Consider the following 25114-nt stretch of genomic DNA (forward strand, 5'->3'; position numbering starts at 1 on the left):
AGCTCAGCCACAAATACCCCAAGCTAACATTTAAATTGAGGGGCTGTGGTGGGGACTACAGAAATTCAAGCACCATACATGAATTTCTTTTTCATCTAAGAAATTAAACTGCAGGCTGCTGCAGGCTGCAGCTAGAGTTTTCCTATGTGTTCAGCAGTGTGATGTTTAATTAGAGAGAAATAAGACTAACAGGGATGGTGATGACTAGCTTGAACAGGAATACTACTCAGTACACTAAGAAAAACCTACTGAGAATAGATGCTAATGGTTTATATAGCTTTTTAGATGCAATTAATGAATTCCCAGATACAGTCTACATCTGTTTATTTAATCCAGGAAAGAAATAATCTACCATACCTGTAGATAGTTGCTAAGTTTAGTTTTGCATCATGAGACCTGAGGCTGTCTCTGACTTTGAGACACTCATCATCTTACTCCTTTCTGGAAACTGAACGAAACCACCCCATAAGGCGCACAGCCCAGCAACTTGAGGTTTTCCCTATGTCAGTACTTTCCTTGCTGGTTCACAGGTTGGCTTTAGCCCTTCCATTTAACTTCTGTATTGTATTTAGAGCACTCAAGTGAGCAAAGCAGCTGCAATTTACATATGTTGGAGGTTATTTTCAGACTTATTTAGTTGCACAGAGAAAGCCTGGTCTTTTACTCCTCCATTAGCATAATTGCACTTGCTTTGCATAGGAAGGGTTTCTGCTCGTGAAGAGGCAGCGGTACGATGCTGACATTGTTCCAGAGCTGCTTTGTGAGGATGACAAATGCATCACTAGTAAGAGTGAAGTAGCTGGGGCTTCAAATTACAAACACTTATTTTAGGGCCAAAACCAAGCTTTTAACTACTTTGAGATTTTTATTTTTTAAACGCTGTAGGAATGTTCTAAGCTTTCTGCATTGTTAGGGCTACTGTCACCTACCATTTGTGGCTTTGCTGCCTGGCCCAAGGACCTCTCAATATTGACTGGAGGGAGAGGAGGAGAGGGATGGGGGTTCACTACAGCCTCTGTCACATGGAAGAGCAGGACTGTGCCTCTGCTCCATCCCATTCTACATTCCAGCTCAGGGCACCTCGCTCAGCTTTGGAGAGAGCCCTACTGAGCAGCATGGGCTGGGGAAGCAGAGAAGTCCAGTGCTGCCGAAGGTATCAAAAGTCACTACACGAAGAACCTCGTTAAACTATAAACCTAAACTTTGTCCTCCATGGTACGGGTCAAAGTACCTAGTAAATATCTAAGGTATGTGCCAAAAGTGCAATTTAACACCTTGTATGATCAGCCACTTCATTTCTAAACGTCCCCTCGCCTTTTCATGTAGCTTTTTATTGTGCTTTAACTTTCTTATATTTGCAGTGACAACTTGAAACCCAGGCTGCCTCAGAGAGCCTATCGTTAGTCATAATGCCACCTGCTTTATTGTTGCCAGAGATGAAAAGAACAAAATGCACTGAGACACAGGACACACGCACGTGTATATAAAAATAACCATATTGCACACCTATGGAAAAAACCCTGTCCGCTCATCATCACCTGCATAAATGGGTAAATTTTGGTGTTTTCGGTGATTAAAGTGCCCTAAATTAACTTTAAAAACAAGTAATACATCTAAAGGTTTATTTTTATTTTTATTTTTAAATAAATGGTCTTATCTGTAATGTTTACTCTTCAAAAAATACGAGTGAACAGTATTTTTAATAAATAAATCCGATAAAAAGATTTTGAATTTTTGATTCATATTGTTAATTATTGACAAACAATTGATCATATTTAATAAGAAGGAAGGTAACAAATAGTAGTTGCTGGAAAATTTTGGAACAAAAAAAAAAAACCACTACTGAACAGCTCCTGCCCTATTCATTAGGTTTCTGCCAGCAGTCTTCCCAGTCTTGAGACTTTCACAGCCTTTAACCAGGACAGATTCCTCTGCTCTCCAGCTGAAAGGTTCACTTGAAATCGGTGCCAGAGGCAGCCACGGCCTCAACAAGACTGAGACTACCCCCTTGCCACAGAGGCAGGAAGGAGAGCTTGTAGGTGGTGAAAGGGCAAAGACTCACTTTTATTATACCTTTTATGATAATTATTGAAAACATAAATGGAAAATATCTTCGACAATGAATTATGGGTAATAAAACAACCGCAATATTTTAGAAAAAAAAAATCTTGCTACCTTGCTGTCTGTGCTGCGCTGTATTCGCCACCAAGGTTACCTGAAAACTGCCTGCCAGAGAGTAAGAGCTAAATCTCGCATGACTTCTCAACTTTGTCATGAGTAAATACCAAAGTGCAACAGACAGTACTTTGCTGTGCTGCAGTTATGGCAAGAAGCTTACAGTACTTCGCTGCGCTGCCAGTGCCAATGTCTGACTTTGGCCAAACAACTAATTTGGAATCAATAAAACATGAGGAGTATAGACCTCTAAAGTACAGAGGCACAGATTAAAATCCCTGATTGTTAAAAACCAACCTGCTGTAACAAACTGGCACGATCTCATCATTAGTTTCTCATTATCCAGTAATGAAATAACCATCCAGATACCTTATGTGTTATCTAGAGCTAAACACCATTTTCTCATTAATTTTACCATGTGCTTTACTGTTTCTCTTGATATGAGAACCTTCTCGTTTTAATTACAAATAACGTGTCAGCAGAATGGTTTCAGCTGACTGCCAGTAAGGTCTCTGAACAAAAACATGAAGCACACACTTTTACCACAAGGATGCCTACAAGTCCAGAGGGTATGAATTCGTGACTCTCCTCTGAATGATCAGAGTGCCTTTCACATTACTCTTAAAGCTCTGCAAGCCTTGCCAGTTCTTTCCACATTGACTTTAACACAAAAACAATAAAACTGCTTGGGTGCAGAACCCCATAAACAAATCATTATTCAAATACAGCTTTCATACAAAAATATTGTCTATATTAGTCAAGTTAACCAATGATAAAAGTGGTTAAATGTTTTTTTCCCATTTTGGCCTTAAAATTCTGACTGGCTGCAGCTGTGTGTTGGGGTACATCCCCCTTGTCAGACTGGGCTTTAGAAAGTAATCCCTCACATCCAGGGCTCCCATCCTACCCAGACTCTGCCAAGAACGTTGGGGTCTGTCGCTTGATCTATCAGGCATCTCACTTGGGTTTCTTCTGACAGTCCGTCCTCAGGCTCTTTGGCTCTGATATTGTGATCAGTGTTACCACGAGCCACAGCTGCATAATCGTTGTAAAAAGCTGACTTCTCATAGCCCAGGCGTAGCTCGTCACTAAATAGAGAACACAAGAGTAAGTTCTTATTGAGAGGAACAAGACAAGAAAGTCTTAGGTAGGGGTTTTTAAACTATGAACTGGCACTTGGACACCATTCATGTAGCTTTATTTTTCAAGACATGTTGAGTTCAATAGTTGCGGAAGGCTTGGCCAATCAAAGTCTGGTGATTTCAGGTGTCCTTCGCTAGTGAACATTTACCACAAATATTTAAATCTGGTCAAAAACCTCTTAACTGGAAGAAGGATGCAGCAGCTCACATCCAAGCTGTTTTATCTCCTTACCTGTCCTGCTGATTTGTGTCTGCAAGAAGTATTTTGCTGCCTTTTCCAGTTCAGCCTTGACAGCAAAAGAGACTCCTCCTGAGTCTTACACTTTTCAGTATTTGTATGATTTTAAAACAGGCTCACTTTCTCCTTGCTTTCATTACCCTCCCCCCCCCCCCCTTTTTTTTTTTTATTAATCCAGAATGTCTTTTTAAAAGAGGATGGAAGGGATTAATTGTACTTTAACTGAATTCTGAAGACATTCTGATTTGAGCCAGACTTGACTAGACTGACAGAAATAACCCGAGAATGCTACCAGATTTGAACGTGATGTTTTTGGAAAACAGCTTACCTCCATGCCTCCTCTACACCTATTTCAGGTTCTCCTCCAAAGAAGCGTCCAACAGAAGCATATCGATTTTTAAATACTATCCCTAGCCTAAAAGCTGTGTAGATAGAACATAAAGGAACAGCAATCTGAAGAGTGAAAAATTAAGCCAGCTTACAGGGTGGGAATGAATTTGTTGCCAGGAACAGTAAAACTGCTCAAGAGGCCTGAGCTGGAGCAAGAACAGTTGGGGAGATACCTGGTGTTTTGGCTGGCAGGATGATTCAGAGACCTTGTATGTGGACCAAAATGTTTCCTAAAAATATTTTGCCCTCTCTGCCTCTTCTCTTTTCCTAGCTACCATTCTATCTGAAGGGAGCAAAATTGCAGACAAACTTTGGAGCCTGCCAAAGTTCTTAGTGGAACAGTTTAAAACAAACGGAGAGCACCTTACCAAGTAATTCTTGCTGGATTGCAGCCTGTAAGTTTTCTTTTGACGTAGCTGACTTTTTGCAAAGGGTACCAGTTTACTTCAGATGTGTTTATTTCCTTAATCCACGTGCCTCCTTTTTTCAGCTGCCTTTGTTCAAAATTCTAAAGAGGAAATAATTTTGCTCTATTTACCATATTCATCATACTTAAACAGACCTTTATGCTGCCACTTCATACCAAGCCAAGCCAGTACCTCTTAATAGGAAATGCAATGGAGGGCAAAGTGGTGAGATAGTATCTAGGATGCCTGTGACTTAAATTTTAATTTACAATTGGACTTTCTTAAGTAAGTACATCTTGTTTCAGATATTTTTTTCTCTGTAATTGTTAAATAAATTCAGTGCTGTTACAAAAGTATAAGGGGCTCAATGCAAAAAGTTGAAAATACTTATGCTGCTGCCGTAAGTGACATAATGTGTTCAAGAGATATCCACATCTTTAGGATTATCACGCAAAGAATGGTTCATTATCAACACAGGCATGTGCGACTCTTCCTGGTCCATCATTATCCTTACAGAATTCTGTCATTTTAAATGCTTTATGTCCAGTTTCTTTGGGAATTCAATAAAAGAAGCACTAAGATCAAGCATCATGAAATACCTCCTTTTTGATCAGTTTTCTTCTTCTTAGAGTTTAAGAATTTTTACACAAGGAAAAAGGAAAGAAAAAAACCAAACCTCACCTTCCAGTCCAGAGAAGGCTCCTTTACAAATACATCCATCGTGTTGATGAGGAGATCTGGATCTGCACGATAAGCTCTTAGGGCATGTACCATCACACTGTAAATGAGACCCCACTCTTTCACTGGCATCATCAGATTAACAAACTGGCGAGTCAGACGAAAAGGCATCAGCTCTGGCACTGGCAAAATCTAACCAAGGGGAAGGATAGTCAAAAGAAAACAAGAATTAAATAACCTTGGGACCAAAGGATTAGAAAACCGTTTTCTTCTTTTCAAGCTTTAAAACTTTCTTTGTCACTTAACAGAACACGTGCAGGTTGGTGGAACAGTACCACCCTGTGCCATCAGAGCTCTGGTTATGAGCATTTAGTGACAGTGGTTGAAAGCATGGTTAAACTATACAAAACATCATCACACAGGCTGAAAATCTATTTTTTCATTCCCTTTCCCCTTTATATGAAGCTCTGTAGTTTCATACAAACTGCTTGTCTGAGAAATGTCTAGAAACACAGATTTTGTTCTATTAACCAGAAATAACTTTTAAAGATTACTTTACAATCAGAACAATGGCAAATGAAAATGAAATACATGAAATTTAGTATTGAGACTATACTTGTAATTGCACACAGAAAAGCAGTAACAAGTTTTTTAGAAAACAAATACCTGTGTGGCTGATCCAAACGCATGTCCGAAATCTATTCCCACCATGCCACCCGTCTCCTTGTTAATCATGAAGTTGGACAGATGTCTGTCTCCAATACCGAGTATCCAGTGACTGATGCACATCAGTGCATGAGAGCTGGCAAAATGTGACCGGAGAGACAAGAAGGCTTCTGGAGATGTACTCATTTTCACAAAGGCTCTCCTTAACAAAACAGAAGGAATTTGTTGAATACAGGAAAAAAAAGTAAGTTTCTGTTTCACAATGAGCAGTCATTAACAGTGTACTTACCTCAGCAGGTCTTCTGGAACACTGCTTTCCCTGCTTTTGAAGGAAATAACTGTTTCTGTACGGCTTGCGTTTCTGCAAATTAATGAAAGAGTATTGTCAGCTACTGAGGTAACAGCACATGGGATGTTAGAAGTTAAGGTATGTACATGACTACCTCTGCACGTTTGTTTACGTCAGTAAAGAGCAGAGCAAGCCACACACAGAGTTAGCCCTAAATGTTTTATCCGACATTAAAAGTGAATCCCCTTTTCTTTTTCCAAGCAGTTATTTTCAAGACTGAAATTTCTTACTACAAAATAGCATGTAGCTTTGTCTATTTTCCCCCCAAATTAAGTAGATGGGCTAAGCTTTTTAAAGCAATACAGTTGTGCTCTTTCAGGCTGGACAGTCTCCTCCATGCAGAGAAACTAAGGCCCAAGTCGAATCTCGCAGCAACATGCAGCAGCTATATTTACACCAGAAAATAGTGCAGCAGAAGGGGAGGCAACAGGGCTACATGGTTGGTGCTGAGGACATCCATGCTGTACACATCTGGGAAAGGGAGGGTGACTGTGCTGGGCTAGCCCACATCTGGTCCTGTGAAACAAATACTTGCGAGCAGCTGGAATGCACTGGGTGCCCTACTTCCAGTTAAGCTCCATTTGAAAGCAGCCAAGTTGTGCACTCAGGGACTGCTCTGCGATGCAAGCCAAAGTGAGAGTGATTGGGAATGTACTTCAAAAGCACATTCCTGATATGAATAAAAATGTTAACATAGATGCACTCAGATAAATGAGTCAAAGTTTTCCCTGAAGAAACAAGAAACTTGTTTAAGCAGGTTATGAGCTCATCAGAAATGCTCCACTGCAAACTTCTCTTCCTCCACTATAGCATTAGAATGAGGCAGGCATAAAAATTTCGCTGAGGATACTCAAGTGTGGACCCAAACCATCATGTATTCTTAAACCATCAGTGAATCAAACTGACATTCTTCGTCCAGCTTTAGCAGCTGCTCTGGCTCTAAGGCAGCCTACCTAATTGCATAATCAGGAAGAAGAGCTACAAAATACAGTTGAAGATGAGCACCTGCTTCTAGACACCTTCTTAAGGAAGTAAGCAAGCTTCTGGAAGTATTCCTGCACTCTGGTAGGATTTTATCAGTACTAAACTCCTTCTGCAGAGCATCTCACGTTAGGCAAAGCTGTAAAACGTGTAAAAATCAGGTCTAGACAGTATACTGTAGTGCAGATTATTTTTTCCTGGAATGTCTACAACCATGTGTTCACGCATACTCTAGTTCCTATACAATACATGCAATTCTCTTAAAACTTACTTGTACATAGCATGGTATCGAGAGATGCCTTGTGCTTTCCCACTCATCTTGGACAGCCACTCCAAGTAGGCAGCACGAGGTCCTTTTTGGCTACAGACAAAAAACAAAAGATCTCAATTTCTCCACATTATCTTACCACTCTGTACTTGCATATCTGCAGACTGAGCACGTGCTGCTATGACCCTTGAGATTTTCAGACACAGAAGGCATAAGGAAGCTACAGCCCACATTACTTTTAGCCTTTCTATGGAAACGAGGTTTATGCAGTCAGCGTTCACATTGATCCATCCATCTCTTCTCCCCCAGCCCCCAAATGCATTTCAGTCATATTTAAAGAAAGATTAGGCATTAGTGTCTCAATGAGATTAATTTCCAACAGATACTGTAAAAATCAGAGGCTGCCTTGAAAAAAAAAGACCCAAAATAACTGCTCCAAAGAGGGAAAGATATTTTTAATGCTATTTCTTCTCCACCTGAGGAGGTAGCTTGCAGGTAAGGAATGCAGGAAGGCAGTCCATTATCTCTTCGGCACATACAGGAGGAGAGGACTTAAGTTATTAATCCAGGAGAAGCTAGACTTCATTAGTTACACAGCTTATGGAATAATTTGATTTTTCTCTCATCTTATCTGAATATATTACTGTGCTAGCTGTTAAGCTGCTATTCTATTCCAGACAGGCAGCAACTTACTAGAGCACCACCTGCCTTTTCTCCTTCTTCCAGAGGATGTTCTGAGATACAGAGATCCTTCCCATTTAACAAATGTTTATCATTTATAGACTGTATAGCCATCGTTTCTGGATACAGAAAAGGACTTCAGAACATCAGAAAGTTATTCCCCCTCACCCCAACTGAAATATTGCCGATAAGAGTTCCATTGGAATTCTCCTTTGGGAGTGGTGCTATTCAACCATAGCTCAGCATAAAGTGACCTAATTGACTCAGTTGAAGAGCGTATGGGAAAATATTCCAAGTCTGTAAACAACAATAAAATAAAGCTATTTTTAGGATAAATCATTAATTGTTTTTAGGAAGATACTGATCATCTACATTTAGTATTAGAAATCTCCCCTCTTGAGATGTTTCCATGCAAGTCCTCCACTCTTCTAGAAACTGAAGTGGGATCAATAGTAATGCCATTGCTCGCAAAAGTCAACTTGATACCAGTAATGCAGGAACTGCAGCAGTTCCTAAATGCTCAGTGAAAATCAAATAGCTCTAGAAACTAAGGCTCTTTGGAGTCCAGCCTCCACACTGGAACTTCTTCCAACCTGGCCTGTAAGCAAGAGAACTACCAAAACCACAATGACAGCACTTAGACAAGCCCAAACAGAGATTATGTACTAAGTGACAAAGTCAGTAAATCAAATCACATTTCTAAATTCCAGAATAGAAACAGGATGATGTGCTAAAATTACTCTATTTTACAAATATTCATCCCTTAATTACAAGCAATCCAGAGACAGAAAGCTAATTTATTCAAATCCAGCATTTATACGCAGTCAGAGACAATGTTCTTTTACAGCTGTGTTTTGTACCTCTGCCAATTTCCTCAGTCCCCGACTTACTTCTGAGCAGTTTCTAGCGTAGCTCTGATTCTGCTCCCCCTCCACCTTCACTCCCCCCTTTCTGACCTACGTCCATTTCCTGCCTGATCAAATCAAGAGATCAAAATCCTTTGCTTGTAAAAATCAATTTGCTGATAAGGAAATGGTGATGATAATGACATCACACACGATTATAAGCCTCTTGTTTAAACAAGCTGGGTGGAGGATATTCCAGGTACAATGGTACTCATTAAACAAACAGTTGCTAATTACTAATTTGGGTCAGGAAGTACAAAGTGCCTCCTTGCTTATAGGTACTTTTCTTCCTTTTAAATAGAGAAAATGCTGCCATAAGATTGTCACTACCACGACAAACCCACTAGCAGTGGTCTCTATTAGAGAAGACAGCTAAACCAAGAACCACCTGTTATAGTTGAGTTCTTCTTCTTCAGACATGCTATTCCTCAGGAATTCTTTCAAAGTACAAGTATTTTCCAGCCACTTGATGAGCCCCAGTCTGGAACAAAAGAAACCAGAGATGTGAACAAGTAGCTTAGGCGTTGGAACAACACAAAATACGGAGCAACACATTCTAGTGGCTGCTAAAAGACCATCGAAAGCTACCAATTTAAATACAACCTGAAGAACAAGATTCCAGATGAAGCAGTTTCAATGCTTCAAAAAAGCAAGCCAAGACCCCAAACACTCTGAACCAGAATCTATTAACATAAGAATTTTTGTCCCTTCAAGATAAAGTCGTACCTTGTTGTCATGGGGATGACCTGGTAAGTTTTCAGCTGCATATTCCTTTGGCTACAGGCAGCATCTTGGGAAAGGATAATGTTCATTACATCAAACAGCTGCTCAACGCGCTGGTCTTGTCGCAGGTCTTCGCCACCTTTGACGAGAAAAGGGTACTCCTGCTCATCACTGCCTCGGATTATTATACGCTTCGGTTTCCTCAAGGATTCCATTACGCTTATCTTGGAAGACAGGAAAAAGCAAAATATTTGTGACAGAAGACTTGGTCTTGCAGATTGATTACTGAAATTAAGCATATCTGACATTTCCAAACGGCAAAATCAAGTTGCTGAATTACTACTCAAAACCAAAATCCTGAACTTCCTTTATGTGCTGCAAGATGTGCAAACAGCAACCACCTTTCTATTGTTGACTTCTTCAGATTGAATATGGACTCAAATATATACCAGCAGGATTTTGACTCAAACTTAGAAACATACCCGCTCATCAAATCCAGAGATTTTCACGTGGTACTCTGGCAGTGGTTTCCCTTTCCCATCGTACTGACCTGTAGGGGGCAGGGGAAAGGAAAAACTGACACAGTCTGATTCAAAATGTTATTACTATCATTTAAAGATGTGTGTAAGAACAGAAAACTCTTCCAGATATTTTGTAAAATTAGCAGAATGTTGCAGAACGGTATATTTGAAGAAAATATATTAGAATTCATAAAAATCAATTTCCATTATATGTTTTTATCTTCGAGTTACTAATATTCTTTCTTAAACCATTATACCATTATGATTTTCAGATCTGAATAGTTTCAGAAGACATCCTTCCTGAATTAAAATTAAACGTACAGTAGATTTAAGTATAAGATTTCCTGGAATCAGTCCTTTAAAAAAAGGTTTTAGGTTAGAGATGCAATTTTAGATGCAATTTTAAAAATCAGGCATACAGCTTAAGAACAGATATAAGGGATGGAAAAAAAACAGCTATTCCAGATGAAGTCTACCTCTGTGTAAGGTGAGGATGAAGGGCCATACAGCTAACAGAAGAAAGAGAGCTCGGAAGTAGCAATTTTCTTTGAAGGGATAGTTCACCATTGACACTGAAGGGGAACTTACCAGGAACCTCTAGCTCATTTCTCAGGAACTCAGCTTTGAAATCACTCATCCACGGTGAACATTCTTTCAGATTTCCAGGCTCTCTATGGTTTTCGTTCATTTTTGCGAGGAGAGAAGTTACTATCCCATTAAAATCGGTAGCCTTCATATCCAGCAGTTTTGAACCACCTTTTCCAAAATGACTGTTGAAATCCTTCCCAAAAGCCTGAAGTTCATTACAGAAATGAATCCTGTTAAACACAGTGCTAGGAACCCCCTAACACCCACGCAGTACCCATTCCTATCCAGACACACAGTTTCATCTGACCTCCTAAAACACCTCAATCTTCCTCCCACTGCTTTTTTTTTTTTTCCCCCCTCCAATGCTTCTGGTCTATCAGAACCTTTTCCTTGCCTGTTTGGTAGACCCCACCAGCTAGTATCAACATTTCACTACCCCAGTGATACTGAAGACCTGCAAAATTAGACCACAAACCTTTTTTTTGTGTCAAAACCAGAAGCTTATCCCTTCTTACTTCCTCCAACTGTAGTTGCATTCTGGGTCAGTATATCAATATTGCTACTCGTTAAAACTTAAGATGTACCTTGTTTACTTGTAAATGTCTAAGAACAGCTAGTGAAATATTAAAAAGAAATATGTGTATTCTCTTAAAATTTGAAAAATCTTGTGCTTTATGGATTTATTTTTTTAATACTAGCAACAACCATACTACATAGCAAAGTAAATACAGCATAGCTAATTTTGTACATAACTTTTTTGCTAACCAAAAGGTATATTACACATACACGTAACGCATGTTAGATAGCTTTGTGCATTAAAATTAATTTGTGTATCATGTTACAGAGTGTCAATTTAAATATTTTACTTAATAACACATTATTTATTCTATTTGCTTTGAAATAATCTTGGATATAAAATGTACAAAACTATATTTTAGAAGTATTTTAAATACCCTGATAAAGGAAAACCGCAGAGACATTTCGTACCAATCTATTTAATAAACAAACTAAGTATTATCTGTAAGTAGTTAACTGAGTTGACTTTTTCTGTTCATGTTCAAGGTTCTAGAAAAAAAACAGATGTCCCCTCTTGGACCTCACTGGTATTAACAGCTTGTAAGAGACATGTAAGCTCACTTGTTTTTAAAATGCCTGACAGTTTTTCTCCGACGGTATGAAGGACACAGCTATTTCACTGAAGTTAATGAAAATAGAGAAAGCATTATCCTTCTCAAGAAGGGACTGCTATAGTCAATGCTTTATCACTTCAAATCTGATTTCAGACCATTATCTGATTGCTTTCTCTGTTCAGTTCCTTTGATTTCCTTAAAATTAAGGGTAGCAAATGTTTAAATAGCCTTAATACTGTCTTTTACTTAGCATTCAATTTATTCATTACTAGAATTTCACATTAAAAATAAATGCAAGATTTTTATTGCTTAAATTACTATTGTACTTGTACATAAATAATAGGGAAGAAGATTACAAGCTTGAATTACTCCACACATTAGAGCAATTTTGTGCATCAGTCAAGAGACAACTTTTTCAGCAAGGACACCAGAAGTCATGCTGTCATCCCTACAGCACACTTTGTTTCTCCATTAATACAGTATCACAAAGGCAAAGAATTCAGCATCTGTGCACCATCACCCTGCCCCTCTTCTGCTGCAGCCATCAGCGTGTAAAATGAACGCAGCCCTCCTTCTGCCCTTCAGCAGCGGGGAACAGCCCCGCGCCCCCTCTTCCAGCATCTCCCTTGCTCCCTGCTGTCAATTCAATCACGATCAAAAAATCCTTTGGCATTATTTGCAGAATTCTCTGCTACTGCACACATTTCCACTTATATGAGACTTTTTTTCCCTCCTTTTCTCTTCAGTAGGACAGAACTGACACAAACCATCCCAGTACCCAAAAGCAGGCTGCCTTTGGCCTCGTGCCTGCTAGGCCCCTGGCTGCGCTTGCCCCTGTACGGCTGAACACACAGCTGCTCCCCTCCTGCTACCCCCATCCTGACAGCAGCACATCCTGCAAATTCTTATCCCCTTACTCTAAGGTTTAAAGTTGTTATCATCAGAGAGCCAGCTTATCTTGTGGCAGCCTACTGAAACGGCTCGAGAGCCCCAGAACTCCTAACTGCCCTTTTCTGCTGCCGTATCGCCTCCCCGCTACCCTGCCTGACTCTCACCCTCCACCTCCTCTCTCTGCCCCACCTGAAGGGATGGGGTAGGAATCCCAGAGAGACTCAGATAAGTTTATCTCATGCAATTGTGACTAAGAACAGCAGCCATACAGGAGAGACCTGGATCTGCCCAGCCCAAGCCACAGGTCTGTGAACACAAAGGACAAGCATACAGCCCTGCTTCTACAGGAGTATTGCTCTCCTGACCTCCAGCAACTTGCAGTTCAGGGCTTTCTGGTCCCAGAAAGGTGCATTTGTATTTACACCTCTCAAAGCATCTTCCCCCTCCCCATGCTGTATTATCTAGCCACTATTCAAACCCATGAAAGCACCCACAATATCCTGCAGCAGGAGTTTAGCACTGAACTGTGCATTGAATGAGGTATGTCCGTGTTGAGAAGTGTGGACTACGACTACTCAGTGTTCAAAGTGTAGGTCTGAGAAGGCTGCTATGTCAATGTGTAAATCCATGTTTTGTTCTCTTCTTAATAATGACTAACAATCATTTTGCTTTCCTGACAGCTCTTGAGTATTCACAGCTGATGTTTCCACAGAACTATCACCAAATCAAGATCTCGCTCTCAAATTGCAATAGCGAGCTTGGACACAAACAATTTCCATGTGAAATTTATGAGTGAATTAGGTGTGTCCCCTCACTCCATTTTTCTACACTGACTCTCACTATGCTAAGTTCTCAGTTAGTTTTGTAGAATCATTTCTGTAACTCCTCATAGTTGTAACTCTTCTAATAACTTAACCTAAAAACTTAGTATCCGTAGCAATTTTGAGTGTCATAATATAGCACCCTAAATTGCTCATGCGCCCTTGGCAGTAGGGAAAAAACAAGGCCAGATTTCTGTTCAGGTTCACAAATGGGCAGAGGCCCAGGCCCTGAGAAGCTGGGGTGGGCAGGGCAGGGAAGGCAGCAGCTGCTTGAGTGGGACCACGTAGCCCCGAGGTGCAGTCAGAAGCAGAAGCTGAATTATGACAGTCCCATAGCTTCTAGCAACAAAATACCAGTCCTGAACTCCTGAATTTGACTTCTTGCTTAACCAAGTGCTGCAGCACCTGTGAAAGCTGTGATCTGGTCTCTCTTTTGACTTTCTAGTGCCTCCTACAAAAGCACACGATGCCAACACTAATGTAGTGATCACACGTACCCGAATAAACCGTTTTCTCATCAATCCAAGGCCAGGAGCCTCCAAATCTCCCAAATTCTTGTACATTTCTTCATACATTTCCTTAAGTTTATTTTTATTCCTCTCAGTTTTTAACAGTTCGTTTTTGACATCCTCACCCCAGTCCTGCAAACAGAAGGAAACAGATGGGTACCGACAAAAATAGTTTGCTGACCCCAAATCTTTAGCAGTTTGCTCAGATTGCATTCAGTTTTCTGTATTTACTAATAGCTAATTAACATGTCTTTTGAAAGCCAACAGAGTAATAAAAAGGCTGTGGAAACACTCTAACCCCATCTTATGATAAAAGATTTCTACTTTACTAACATAATTATGTTAGTAAATAATTAGTAAATATAAATAGTTATATAAATATAATATATTTATTATATGAATATATATATGATATATATAATATAAATAGTTAGTAAATAATTATGTTACTAAAAAATATTTTACTAACATAATTATTACTACCATAGTGTCGAGTGCGAACTAAGAAAGCCCCTATGGGGCCAGGAGTGGTATCAAACAAAACAAGAGAATCACTTCAGCAGTAGGTTCACAATCCAGGCAGAGAAATCTAGCAGAGAGCTGGGAAAAGGCACAAGAACACCAGAAGACAGAAATTTTCTAAAATCTTCAGATGGTCACAAATGCTAATTCAGTAGTGACTTTGGAACAACTAAGGAGGGCTGACCATGAGGCAGTGCAGAGGCCTTGAAAGGAGAAAGCTGAGAAAGGCAACTGCAAAGCAGTCAGCTGGCACAAGGGATGGAGACCAAGGTGAACTAAAGCTGCAGAGAGGACCCTGAACACCATCACCAGTCAGTTCTGGGTTGAACCGCTTCCTGCGGCTGCGGTATCAACTGAACTGCGGCTGGCTCCGCCCAGCACCTTCTTTCCTAAACAGTGTGGGGAAGGAAGGGGAAGGAGGGGAAAATAATAATATGCTTTACCTTGAAAAGCATTACGGGATTAGAGAGCTGTTCCAGGGAGCAAACAAAATCTTGAACTACTCCTCCTCTGTCCAACTTACTCTTGATCCTTTAAAAGGAAAAAAGGCATCACAATTCAACAGGAACTAGCATCACCACCTAGCCTGCAGATAAGCAATGATACAGATCATCTGCTATATCCAAGAATCTGATAAAACTATTGGGGGTGGGGGAGGCACAAATGGGTAGGAGGACTCAGAAGTCTCTTGGGCTGCAGAGGTGTTAATAAATTGGCCGTCCTCAGTGCACAGCTCCTGATTTTTTGGTGATTAACTGTCACACTATGAAAACAGCAGCTTGGTGGGGTAGTGGAAAGCATACTTAGAACAGAAACTGGCATTAACAAGACTACACATCCTGTCATGACAGTTATTCAAGGGTGATAAAAGTTTGTGAAGCACAAGTCTTCAACTTCTTGTTTGAAGCTAAGATTTTCAGCAAACGTATCAGAACTTTGACACCTAAAATTATTTTAGTGATTCCACAGCACTGTGTGATAAAAGTTGACTTTTGTCTGAGGATTAAGTCAGGTTTTACTGCATGACAAAATAGGCAAGGTAGGGCTTGTAGAAGGCTCATGCTACATAAGCAGAGGAGAATACAATAAAGAGCTGCTGTTCCCCACCCCCCCAAACAAAATGTTCATCCATTTCACTGGCCATCTCTGAAATCTGATAGGACCATTTATTCTGTTCAAACATCCCCGCTCCCTCATGGTATTACAAAGACTAAGTATCCGAGAAAACTTCATCTCTCATGGTTACTATCTGTCACTACTGTGAAGTCTTCTACAGCAACAGTTTAATCATGCACCCCATTTCCCTTCAGCCTCAAAGGAGGAGGAAGATGATACTTTTGACTAAAAGAGTTACCTGTAGGAAGGGGTTGCCTCTTTTTGTTTTTCTGGGAAAAACAACACAAAACAAAAAACTAACCCCCACACCCGGGACCTCAGAGGGCATGGCCTCAAGTTGCACCAGGGGAGGTTCAGGTTGGAAATGAGGAGACATTTCTTCTCAGAAAGAGCAGTCAGGCACTGGAACGGGTTGCCCAGGGAGGTGGTGGAGTCACCGTCCCTGGGGGTGTTCAAGGGAAGACTGGACATGGTGCTTAGGGACATGGTTTAGTGGGTGACATTGGTGGTAGGGGGATGGTTGGACCAGACAATCTTGGTGGTCTTTTCCAACCTTAATGATTCTGTGATTCTATGATTCTAAATCTGCTGAAAGCATTCAGGCTGTTATCTGGGTATGTCTAATACTGAGAGAGCTTACATATTGTTTTTCCCTGAGCCTTTAAATCAGAGCTCAGTGTGCACAGGCGTACCCATAATGCTTCTCATGTCCCTCAAAGAAAACAGTTACTTATAAATAAATAAATAAACGCACCCACTTCAGAATAATAAATACACAGAAGAGCTACTCCAATTGCAAATTCACCTTTCTACAAACTCCTTGTTCTTACAACCGGTTGCAGTATCTTTGAAACAAAAACTTTCACTGCTGATCATGAAAGGGTAGATGATTGCCTGGGGATAGGTATTTACAATCTCTTCAACAGTATGTTGCACGGCTATTGCTTCATCCTTGTCAAGCAGTGCCATCATCTGGCTAATCCAACCAATGAACTGCCAACAGGGAACGGAAGAAAGCTGCAAAAGAAGACAGTGCTTTGGATTTTGGTCTTCCTTAAAAATACCAAGCATACCAAATAGTAAACACAAACAAAACCACTCTGTGTCCCAATTTGACAGACCGAAACACATTATAACAGAGAACGACAACTACCTTACACAACTCATCCCCCACTGAAGCAGAGATTTATTGTTATTACTACTAAACAGTTTTTCTGTTGCAAAGATTTGCAGTTTATTGATCAAGATGAAGCCTTATACTCAACCTTGTGGCTTTTCTATCTAATGTAATAAATTTTGATCACATAGATAAAAACAACTGAAAAATTTGATGGGGCATCTCAAACACCATTGAGTTGAAGTCTTGATTTGAATAAAACAAGCCAGGAAGGAGAACACTGGAACTCCAGCCAAAGTTTTGTTCTTCCTTTAAACAGATTTGGGCTTGCTGACAGATATTATTTCAATTGAGCACCACCCCCCCCTTCCCCCAATACAATTCATGCTCCCCTCCCTCCAAAAACTGCATCACTTTTGAAAGGTGAAATTTTGAAATATACTACAGTATATTTTCTTGCGATAGCAAGAGGCTGAACGACTCCTTTTTCCCCACCTCATCGCTTCCTACCTTTCTAATGGAGTTTAAGTTTAATGGACTATCAGTATTAATCTCACTGGCATAGTGAGACAAGGACAAAGAAACTCCTGGTGAACTTCTCTTTCGGGTGAGGTCTGTTAGCTGGACCAGCCATCAGGTTCTGTTTCAGCCATCTGAGTTTCACTGTGGCCACACCTTGTCCACCTCAGCCGTTTTGCTATGTTTTCAGTTTCTCAAGATAACTAAGCCATATTTCTGTCTCTCTCATGCCTTTGAGTTCTTCCTCTAACAGGGCTTGGCACTCTCTGAGCACCAGCACAATGAAAAGGGCTTGAAAATATGGGCAGGCCAAGACAGGACTGGGCATGAGTCAAAGAGGAGCACTCAGCGTATCTGTGCCATGACAGAAGGGAAGGCAGCACGGCACACGGCATCCTGACAGCAATACAGAAACAGGCAATGGAAGGGAGGAAGTGGGAAATACGAAAGAGGCGAAGCTGCAGTGAACCTCCGAAATGAAGCAGGACAGATACAGGTGCGAAAAGCAGAAAATGAATGTGAAAAGGCTGCTGGTTTCCTGCACGCAGGAGATTCAGCCTACAAAAACAACTCTCTTAATCCTACCCACCTTTACCAGCCCACTTAGATGGTTCTGAAGGGGAAAAAAAATGTCATTTTCCTCCAGCAGCTCTCAAACTAATATTTGGAACCAGAATAAAAAAAGTTCAATTTTAAAGAAAAGTTTCTGTGCATATTAATTAGACTCAACAAGACAGAGAAAAACAAAGAACAATGATGGGATAAAATTTATCTGATTCACTTGAAGCAAAACTCAACAGTCTAACCTCTCTATCAATCTAGCCTCCGCCTTCCACCTTTTAAATTCGATTTATAACAACATTGGCTGCCAGGAAAATGGAAGCAACTAACCTCTCGTGTCACTAGACCCAGTGTCTCTGCTGGATATCTTTCAACTAATTGCAGCAGTCTAGGGAATCTCAGCCTGGCTTCTCTGGAGTTCAGTTTTAAAGCTTTTATCATTTTCTCTACCACAATAGCTGGGAATAGCTGCAGATCTGCAGTGTTAATTTCTGCCAAGAAACATTAAACAAAAGTTATCACAAACACCATCACTTGTTTCGTTTCTTTGATCATCTGGAACATTCATCTCCACTATTCTGTATTTTTTTTTTCCCAGTGTATTTTGTATTTTTGCTTTGTTCTCCTTCCCATCTGTTTGAACTGCACACATCAGCAACACATGTACTTGGGGACTATAAGGATTAGGTTTATCAGGAAGCTGCATCACCACTGGTAACTCGCCTGTTTCACATACAACACTGTTGCGGTCTGGGAAGGAACAAGGGAAGCATCTGCTGGATACGATATGTATCTCACAATTGAGAGGGAGACTACTAGTGATTCACTAGTACCAAAGCTAGCAGTAATAGTGGGGAGAAAAAAAAAAGACTATAGAAAAAAAGACTGCTGAACTGCAGAACAAGCTGTTCAATTTAAATCCAAGCTGTGTTGCTCTAGGAGATCTCTTGGGTATCACAAAAGCCATCTCACATGCTTAAGAAAAATACTGACTAACCAAGCAAGCCTTCCTCTTCCTTACGCAGATGATGGTCACAGAAACCAACCAAAGTCATATACGCATCAATAACTCCCATCACATCCACATGTTCCATGGAGTGGGACTGCACTTCCTCTTCTGACTTCCTCGCAGCACTGCTGAAATACTGAAAAGCTCTCTTGTTCAGACCTGCCAATACCTGAAATTTAACCATAACAGGGAAAAAGACATTAGCAAGAAGCATTCAACAAGTCTTGTTGAAACTGAAGCCTGGTTGCAAGCATTAAGCAGATACTTTAACTATATTGGGTGTTCTCAGAAGTATAAAGAAAAAAATAGGATGCTATTTCTAGCAATTATTCCAGAGTTTTAAATGGAAAAACATAAAACACTTTTAAATTAAACTAATCTCTGCTATTTTTTTTTAACTACAAAATTTCATGTTACTAGAATTTACCAGAAAATAATTAAAATGCTATTTTTTCATAAGGAGACATATCTGTAACATCTGCCTAACAGCTATACTTAGAATTTTTGCTAAAAAGAGCATGCGAACTACTTAAATCTGATGTCTTTTCCCCTCCACAGCTGGTGTTCATGCAGACATCACTGCTGATAGCAGGGTTTCATATTCTCTGTATCTATTCATACCCTTCACTATCTATTAAAGTAGCGTATATAATACTGAAATACCTAAAAGCGTCCCCCCATTTTACCTTTTCAGGACTCTCCAGACTTTCCCCTGACAGTACTGATATTTTTACAGCTTTCTCCTCCTCTATTTGCTCAAGGCATCCTGGATCCTGACTAAGAGCATTGGCCATAATGCGGTAAGTAGTACCCAGAAGAAGATTCTGGTTTCGGAAGGCCATTACGTTCTTGCTGAGGTAGTCAGATTTGGTATCTTCTGTTGGAATTCAGAAAGAAAGCTGGTAATTTGACAAAAAAGCAGCTTTGTATAATAAACGAAGTGAAGCAAGGAGAAGGCTGTTACCAAGCAGGGAGGTGGTTTTTAGCACCGAGAGCACTCGTTCAGGACAGCTCTGGTTCCGGCTGAAGTTATGCGTGAAGCGGCAATATGAGCAGTTCCACCTCACCAGCCAGTCTTCCCTCGTTTTGGCCTCTCTGCGCAGGTCTTTCAGAAGCTTCCTGGCAACTGAGAAGCTGTTCTGTATTCAGATTAAGACAGAGTTTTCAGATAATGTGTCTGAAGAGGAAATAAAATCTTTCTGTGACCAGATTAAGGGATGGGAGGATTTAGGTAACATAAAGCTATCATAAAACTGCTTCTCCAGTCTCATATTCAAAAACAGATTTGTGCTTTGAAACTTGACAAGGAAAAAAGAACAGAGGTTTGACAAACTAAGGAAATTAAAATAATTTTATCTGCAAGATTAAATAGACATTAACTGTTCTGCAATGCAAACACATATGGACAACGTAACTTGGTTTATAATACCACTAAGCAAATCATTTATGCATTATGACCAAAAATGTGACCAAAGGCCACGTTTCAGTCATTGTCATAAAAGCAAAACTTTTAAGTCGCTTATCTTTAGCCTTTTATATAAAGGTTAACTCTAATATCTAATCACAGCATTAATGAAAAGTGATGAAAAAAATCCCAAAATGTATCATCATTGCTGATTGAAGCAAATGATATTGATTCAATCTGAATTTGGTTTGCATTCTTGTACAGAAGAGACTATAAATGAGAGCGCATATTATCTGGCTACAAGCATCTCATCCATTAATGACTGAAGCATTTCAAATACTTCCGCCCTTAATAGTGTCAGAAACCATCTGTTGATCAAATGGGCCTTTAGGCACATCTCCAGTAGTGACAAATTATTATCAAGTTTTTAATCAACGTTTATCTATTGTTTTCTTTCTCTACGGAGCTGAATTTCTTGAGCATTCATAATGTCCAGGACAGCAGGATAAAGTACAGACAAGTTCTGCCCTTGCAAAAAGGCACCCAACTAGATCTATGAGGCTTTTTCAGCTGTAGTTTCTATACATTTTCTCACAAAATCAGAAGCTATCAGACAGTATGGTCACCTGTTTCCTGGCACTTTCTATCATCTTCATTTTCATGTTAAATTTGCAGCTTCTAATCATTGAAGGAATGTCTTCACCCTGTTGATCTACTTCCATTGGGTCACCAAGACCATATTCCTCGTCCACCTCCATACTATCATTTGCCTGATCACTGAGAAGTTTCTCTTGCAGTTTGTCAAGAAAGAAACACCTGCACAACGACAACAGCAGTACAAATCACTCTGGCATGCAGGCAAGGGAACCTATATTCAAAAGCGTTGAACTTCCTGACAGTAAACACAGCTATGAAAAAATGGCAAGTTATAGCAATCACCCTTAGCAAGGGCTAAACATACTCCACAAAGAATCTAAAAGTAACAACCAGGGTTAGGTTGAACCTGAGAACATTCCACAATCTTGAATCAATAAGGTTAAGTATTAGAAAATGTCCATAATAGAGTGGGATTTTTTTTTTGTTGGTTTGTTCTTTTAAGCATGAACTACAGCCTCCAGGTTCACTAAGCCATAATTTCACAGGTTACTAGCAACAGGACTAGAGGGAATGGCCTCAAGTTGCACCAGGGGAGGTTCAGGTTGGAAATGAGGAGACATTTCTTCTCAGAAAGAGCAGTCAGGCACTGGAACGGGTTGCCCAGGGAAGTGGTGGCATCACCATCCTTGGGGGTGTTTAAGGAAAGATTGGACATGGTGCTTGGGGACATGGTTTAGTAGGTGACACTGGTGGTAGGGGGATGGTTGGATCAGATGATCTTGGAGGTCTTTTCCAACCTTTAGGATTCTATTCTATGATTCATTTCCAACATGACAGAAACATGCCAGGTTGTATTTTATTCAAACCTGCAATTCAGTATATATGACACTTAGACATGTAAAAAGGGACTTTAAAATCTTCATTGCAGAAAAGACCAGTGGCCATGCTCAGCTTCTGAAAAGGAAATTGCCATGAAACAATGCTAAATCCTTTTTATTCTGCAATTAATCCTATCTAATTTAATAGCATCTCTCAGTATGTAGACTTATTCAATGCAGAGGAAAACACTGGAGTCTGAAGTGGGGCTTGGCAGTGAATAAAGGCATATTTTGTAACTAATTTAAGATGAGAAACAGTTCAATATGCTTTTAGAAAACCTTTGTAAGACACTGACAAATAAACATTTTGAAACTTTGTAAAGCAGTATACCACACCATATATTTATTCTGCCTAGTGTCTAACTGCAACAAGCTCTATCTGTATCCATGCTTTCCTGACACCCAGAGATCGTAAAATAAATTACAGTGCACAGTGGTTATCAGTTAAGCTGCTAAAGAAATTGTCCCCTCAAAAGGAGAAAAAATCTACATTTGTGCTGGAAGACTGTATTGGGATGAAGACAAATAGCACTGGGAGGACAGAAAACTTTCAAAATTTGAAAAAGCATTCCAGCTTCTCCGGAGCTAATCCAAAACAGTCTCCAGAGAACCTTTGTTCTTTCTAGCATCGGCTGCAGAGCAGAAGTCTTTGATTACAGCAGTCGTCATTAACTTTCCTATAAACATCAGAAATACGGAGAGTGACAGGGCTGGGCTTTCGTACACTCCTTAACTTTGACACTAACCACAAAGTAGGTAAGCATTTTTATTAATAACGAACGGGCCTTTAGGGTGGTGTTTTACTGAGCAAAATACAGCTGATCTACTCAACTACATGTGGGTGTGTTTGAGGGCTGCTGAAGTGGGCCAGCTTGACTTCTCACCAGCTTTTCTGCGCAGTATGTGTAGTTACTGACGCAAAAAAAATGCCTGAAGTAATAATTATGTTTCTCTATCAAACCATGAAAGTTAGTCCCACAAAAAGCAAACTGTGATACTGATAAAGTTGTTACAATAGTTTAAAAGAAAAGTCATATACTGGATAAGAGACACTCCCCCCCTCCCATGTAAACAAGCAGTATCAGAAAAAGCATCTCCTAGAACTCAGCAGGCACGCACAATTAGAGCTAACTAAAGAATTTCACTTTACCGATTTGTAATGATATCATCCCAGATGTTCATGGGATCCATTTTAGCATCTGGATATCTGCTTGTCCAAGTTCTGAGAAGTCTCTTAAGGGAAGCCCGTGAAGCTAAGTTACCTAGAAATCAATTTAGGAATACTATAAAAGCGTCTAGAACCAAACAGCATGAAAAAGGCCTAAAACCAAACAAAATCTAACATTCAAACCCCAAAAGTGCAATAAAACAACCCAGTTGCATTTCTGGATTTACATTAAATACGTTAATTTATGCTCATACTTTTGGTTATTGCTGAAACACAACAGATTCAATGCGGACAGCGTCAACTGCCACTGGAAATCACCAGTGGTAAGGAACCTTTCCATACAGGAGTATGCTGGAATATAGTAGAATTGTTAACTAAATTTAATATATAATTAGATTTATATGCACGAATTTGTATTTCATGCCAACTATAGCAGCTATAAGTGACATATCTGATCTGTCTTTTATCTCTGCTAATTACTATTTGTTACTAGAAGTGACCCCAACAAAAACCTTAGTGTTTTTTTTTTTTTTTTTTTTTTTTTTTTTACATTTTTAAAGAGATACTTTTATTACAACAGTTAGGCTAATAAAGCTTTGCAAGAGAACACAGAATTACGTTCAAGTCTACCCTGAACAACCACAATAATTCTTACTGTCAAGAATACAATAAGAAGTAATTCCAGACCCATGCCCCTTCAAACAGGAGTTCAGTCCTCTAGGTATGGAAAGAGAAATTAAAAGTTCAGAAAACCAGGACTATTTAATATAATGAAAATGAAGATTTTTTTTTTATTTTATTTTATTTTTTACCTCTTTTGGTCATAAAATTGACGAAATCCTGTATTTCCGTCAAAGCTTGTACAGACTGCAGTTTGGTCATTCGACTTTGATATAGCAAAGTATCAATACTGGAATAGCTCTGAAAGGAAAAGGAGAGGATGAAAGATACAACATGGTCACTTAGTGTAACACAAAAACATTCACCTACTGCTGACAGATTACGCTCTACAACCAAGCCTTTTATAAGTTATTTAACAGACCTGTAATCTGACATCAACTCTGCCTTGAACAAGTATAGAGACACATTCTGGCTATAGCCCCTAAAACAGATGGAAGTTATAACCTCTCTATTTAATACTTTATTTTGCAATTTGTCCTGGGAGCAGTAGGCTTCTGAAGGAGGAATGACATAAAATTGCTATTTCTCTGCACAATTACTCTGAAAAATTTCTAATGGATGAAACTGAGCAGAATAAAACAAATTACAACAACAGAGGAAGATGAACTCCACTGGCTGGCTCAATTCTCATCATTGCAAGCAGCGACCTCAATGGAAGCTTTGTCATATGATTGGAAAGCACCTAGATTTCATTGTATTTGGGCAAGCATTTATCTCAAGAGCATAATCTAGCAGCATTAACAGCCACGGTTGTAATATTCCATGAGTTTATACAGAAAAATCACATTAGATATATCAGTGATCATTACCTGCATGAAGATCTGCATGCCATTGCTAATGTAATATTTGGCTCTGTCAAAATCATCTTGCAGGATGTAAAGAAGACTAAGCTCTTGGCTATAATACATTTCTATAACTGCTTTCTTCTGTTCTGTCTTCATTGCCTCATCAATGAAAGTCAGCAAAGTCTGGTCGTTTTCCCCGTTAAGCAGCAACTTCAACTTACTGCGTATTATATAGGGCAGGTATGTTTCCTACAAAGTGAAAATGTAGCCTTTATTTCTAGGAATCAAATATTAGATGATCTTTTTGTTATCTGTGGCAGATCAAATATATATATAATAATATTTTGAACCATTTTCTTAAATGAATTCCCTATAGACAAATTACAATTTGTGAACATATCACAGGCAGCCCTGTCTGCTCAAGAAGTTGTCAAATTCCACCAGTTTCAAAAACAGTGGTTTGGCAACTCTTAAAACGTGCAACAAATAAAAGAGATAAAAGTAACACAAATACTGCAAGAAGTAGTGGTTAAATCTGGTGCTAAAATAGCATCCTAAAAATAGCAGAAGTAACTGCTTCAATTATTAATATATCAGACTGTCTGCTAAATTCCATAATAAAAGCATCCAAAATTATGCAGTTGAATGCCAACCATAATCACAATCAGGTGCAGGACACCCCTGCAGACATAA

General features: G+C 39.6%; 1 protein-coding gene across 3 annotated transcripts in view; it reads right to left on the reverse strand.

Annotated features, from left to right (window-relative positions):
* Positions 1–1614: 1614 nt before the first annotated feature.
* The window catches only part of PRKDC (protein kinase, DNA-activated, catalytic subunit), a 78431-nt gene continuing 54931 nt past the window's right edge, over positions 1615–25114 (reverse strand). For 2 of the 3 annotated variants that reach the window (XM_080583608.1, XM_080583609.1), the window contains 21 exons: positions 24446–24670; positions 23768–23876; positions 22938–23049; positions 20939–21128; positions 19872–20046; positions 19594–19784; positions 18896–19076; positions 18229–18389; positions 16507–16718; positions 15029–15116; positions 14052–14195; positions 10713–10917; positions 10086–10153; positions 9607–9827; positions 9269–9361; positions 7298–7387; positions 5986–6057; positions 5697–5898; positions 5034–5222; positions 4314–4453; positions 1615–3263 (listed from right to left, as the gene is read on the reverse strand). In XM_080583608.1, coding sequence (XP_080439734.1) covers positions 3059–3263; positions 4314–4453; positions 5034–5222; positions 5697–5898; positions 5986–6057; positions 7298–7387; positions 9269–9361; positions 9607–9827; positions 10086–10153; positions 10713–10917; positions 14052–14195; positions 15029–15116; positions 16507–16718; positions 18229–18389; positions 18896–19076; positions 19594–19784; positions 19872–20046; positions 20939–21128; positions 22938–23049; positions 23768–23876; positions 24446–24670 — 3273 coding nt within the window. In that variant the 3' untranslated portion in view covers positions 1615–3058. Of the gene's footprint in view, positions 3264–4313; positions 4454–5033; positions 5223–5696; positions 5899–5985; positions 6058–7297; positions 7388–9268; positions 9362–9606; positions 9828–10085; positions 10154–10712; positions 10918–14051; positions 14196–15028; positions 15117–16506; positions 16719–18228; positions 18390–18895; positions 19077–19593; positions 19785–19871; positions 20047–20938; positions 21129–22937; positions 23050–23767; positions 23877–24445; positions 24671–25114 lie in introns of those variants that run through there. The other variant, XM_080583610.1, reaches the window with a different exon arrangement.

The sequence above is a fragment of the Anser brachyrhynchus genome (genome assembly GCF_964034855.1).
Source record: "Anser brachyrhynchus genome assembly, chromosome: 2".
In the NCBI taxonomy this organism is placed as follows: Eukaryota; Metazoa; Chordata; class Aves; order Anseriformes; family Anatidae; genus Anser; species Anser brachyrhynchus.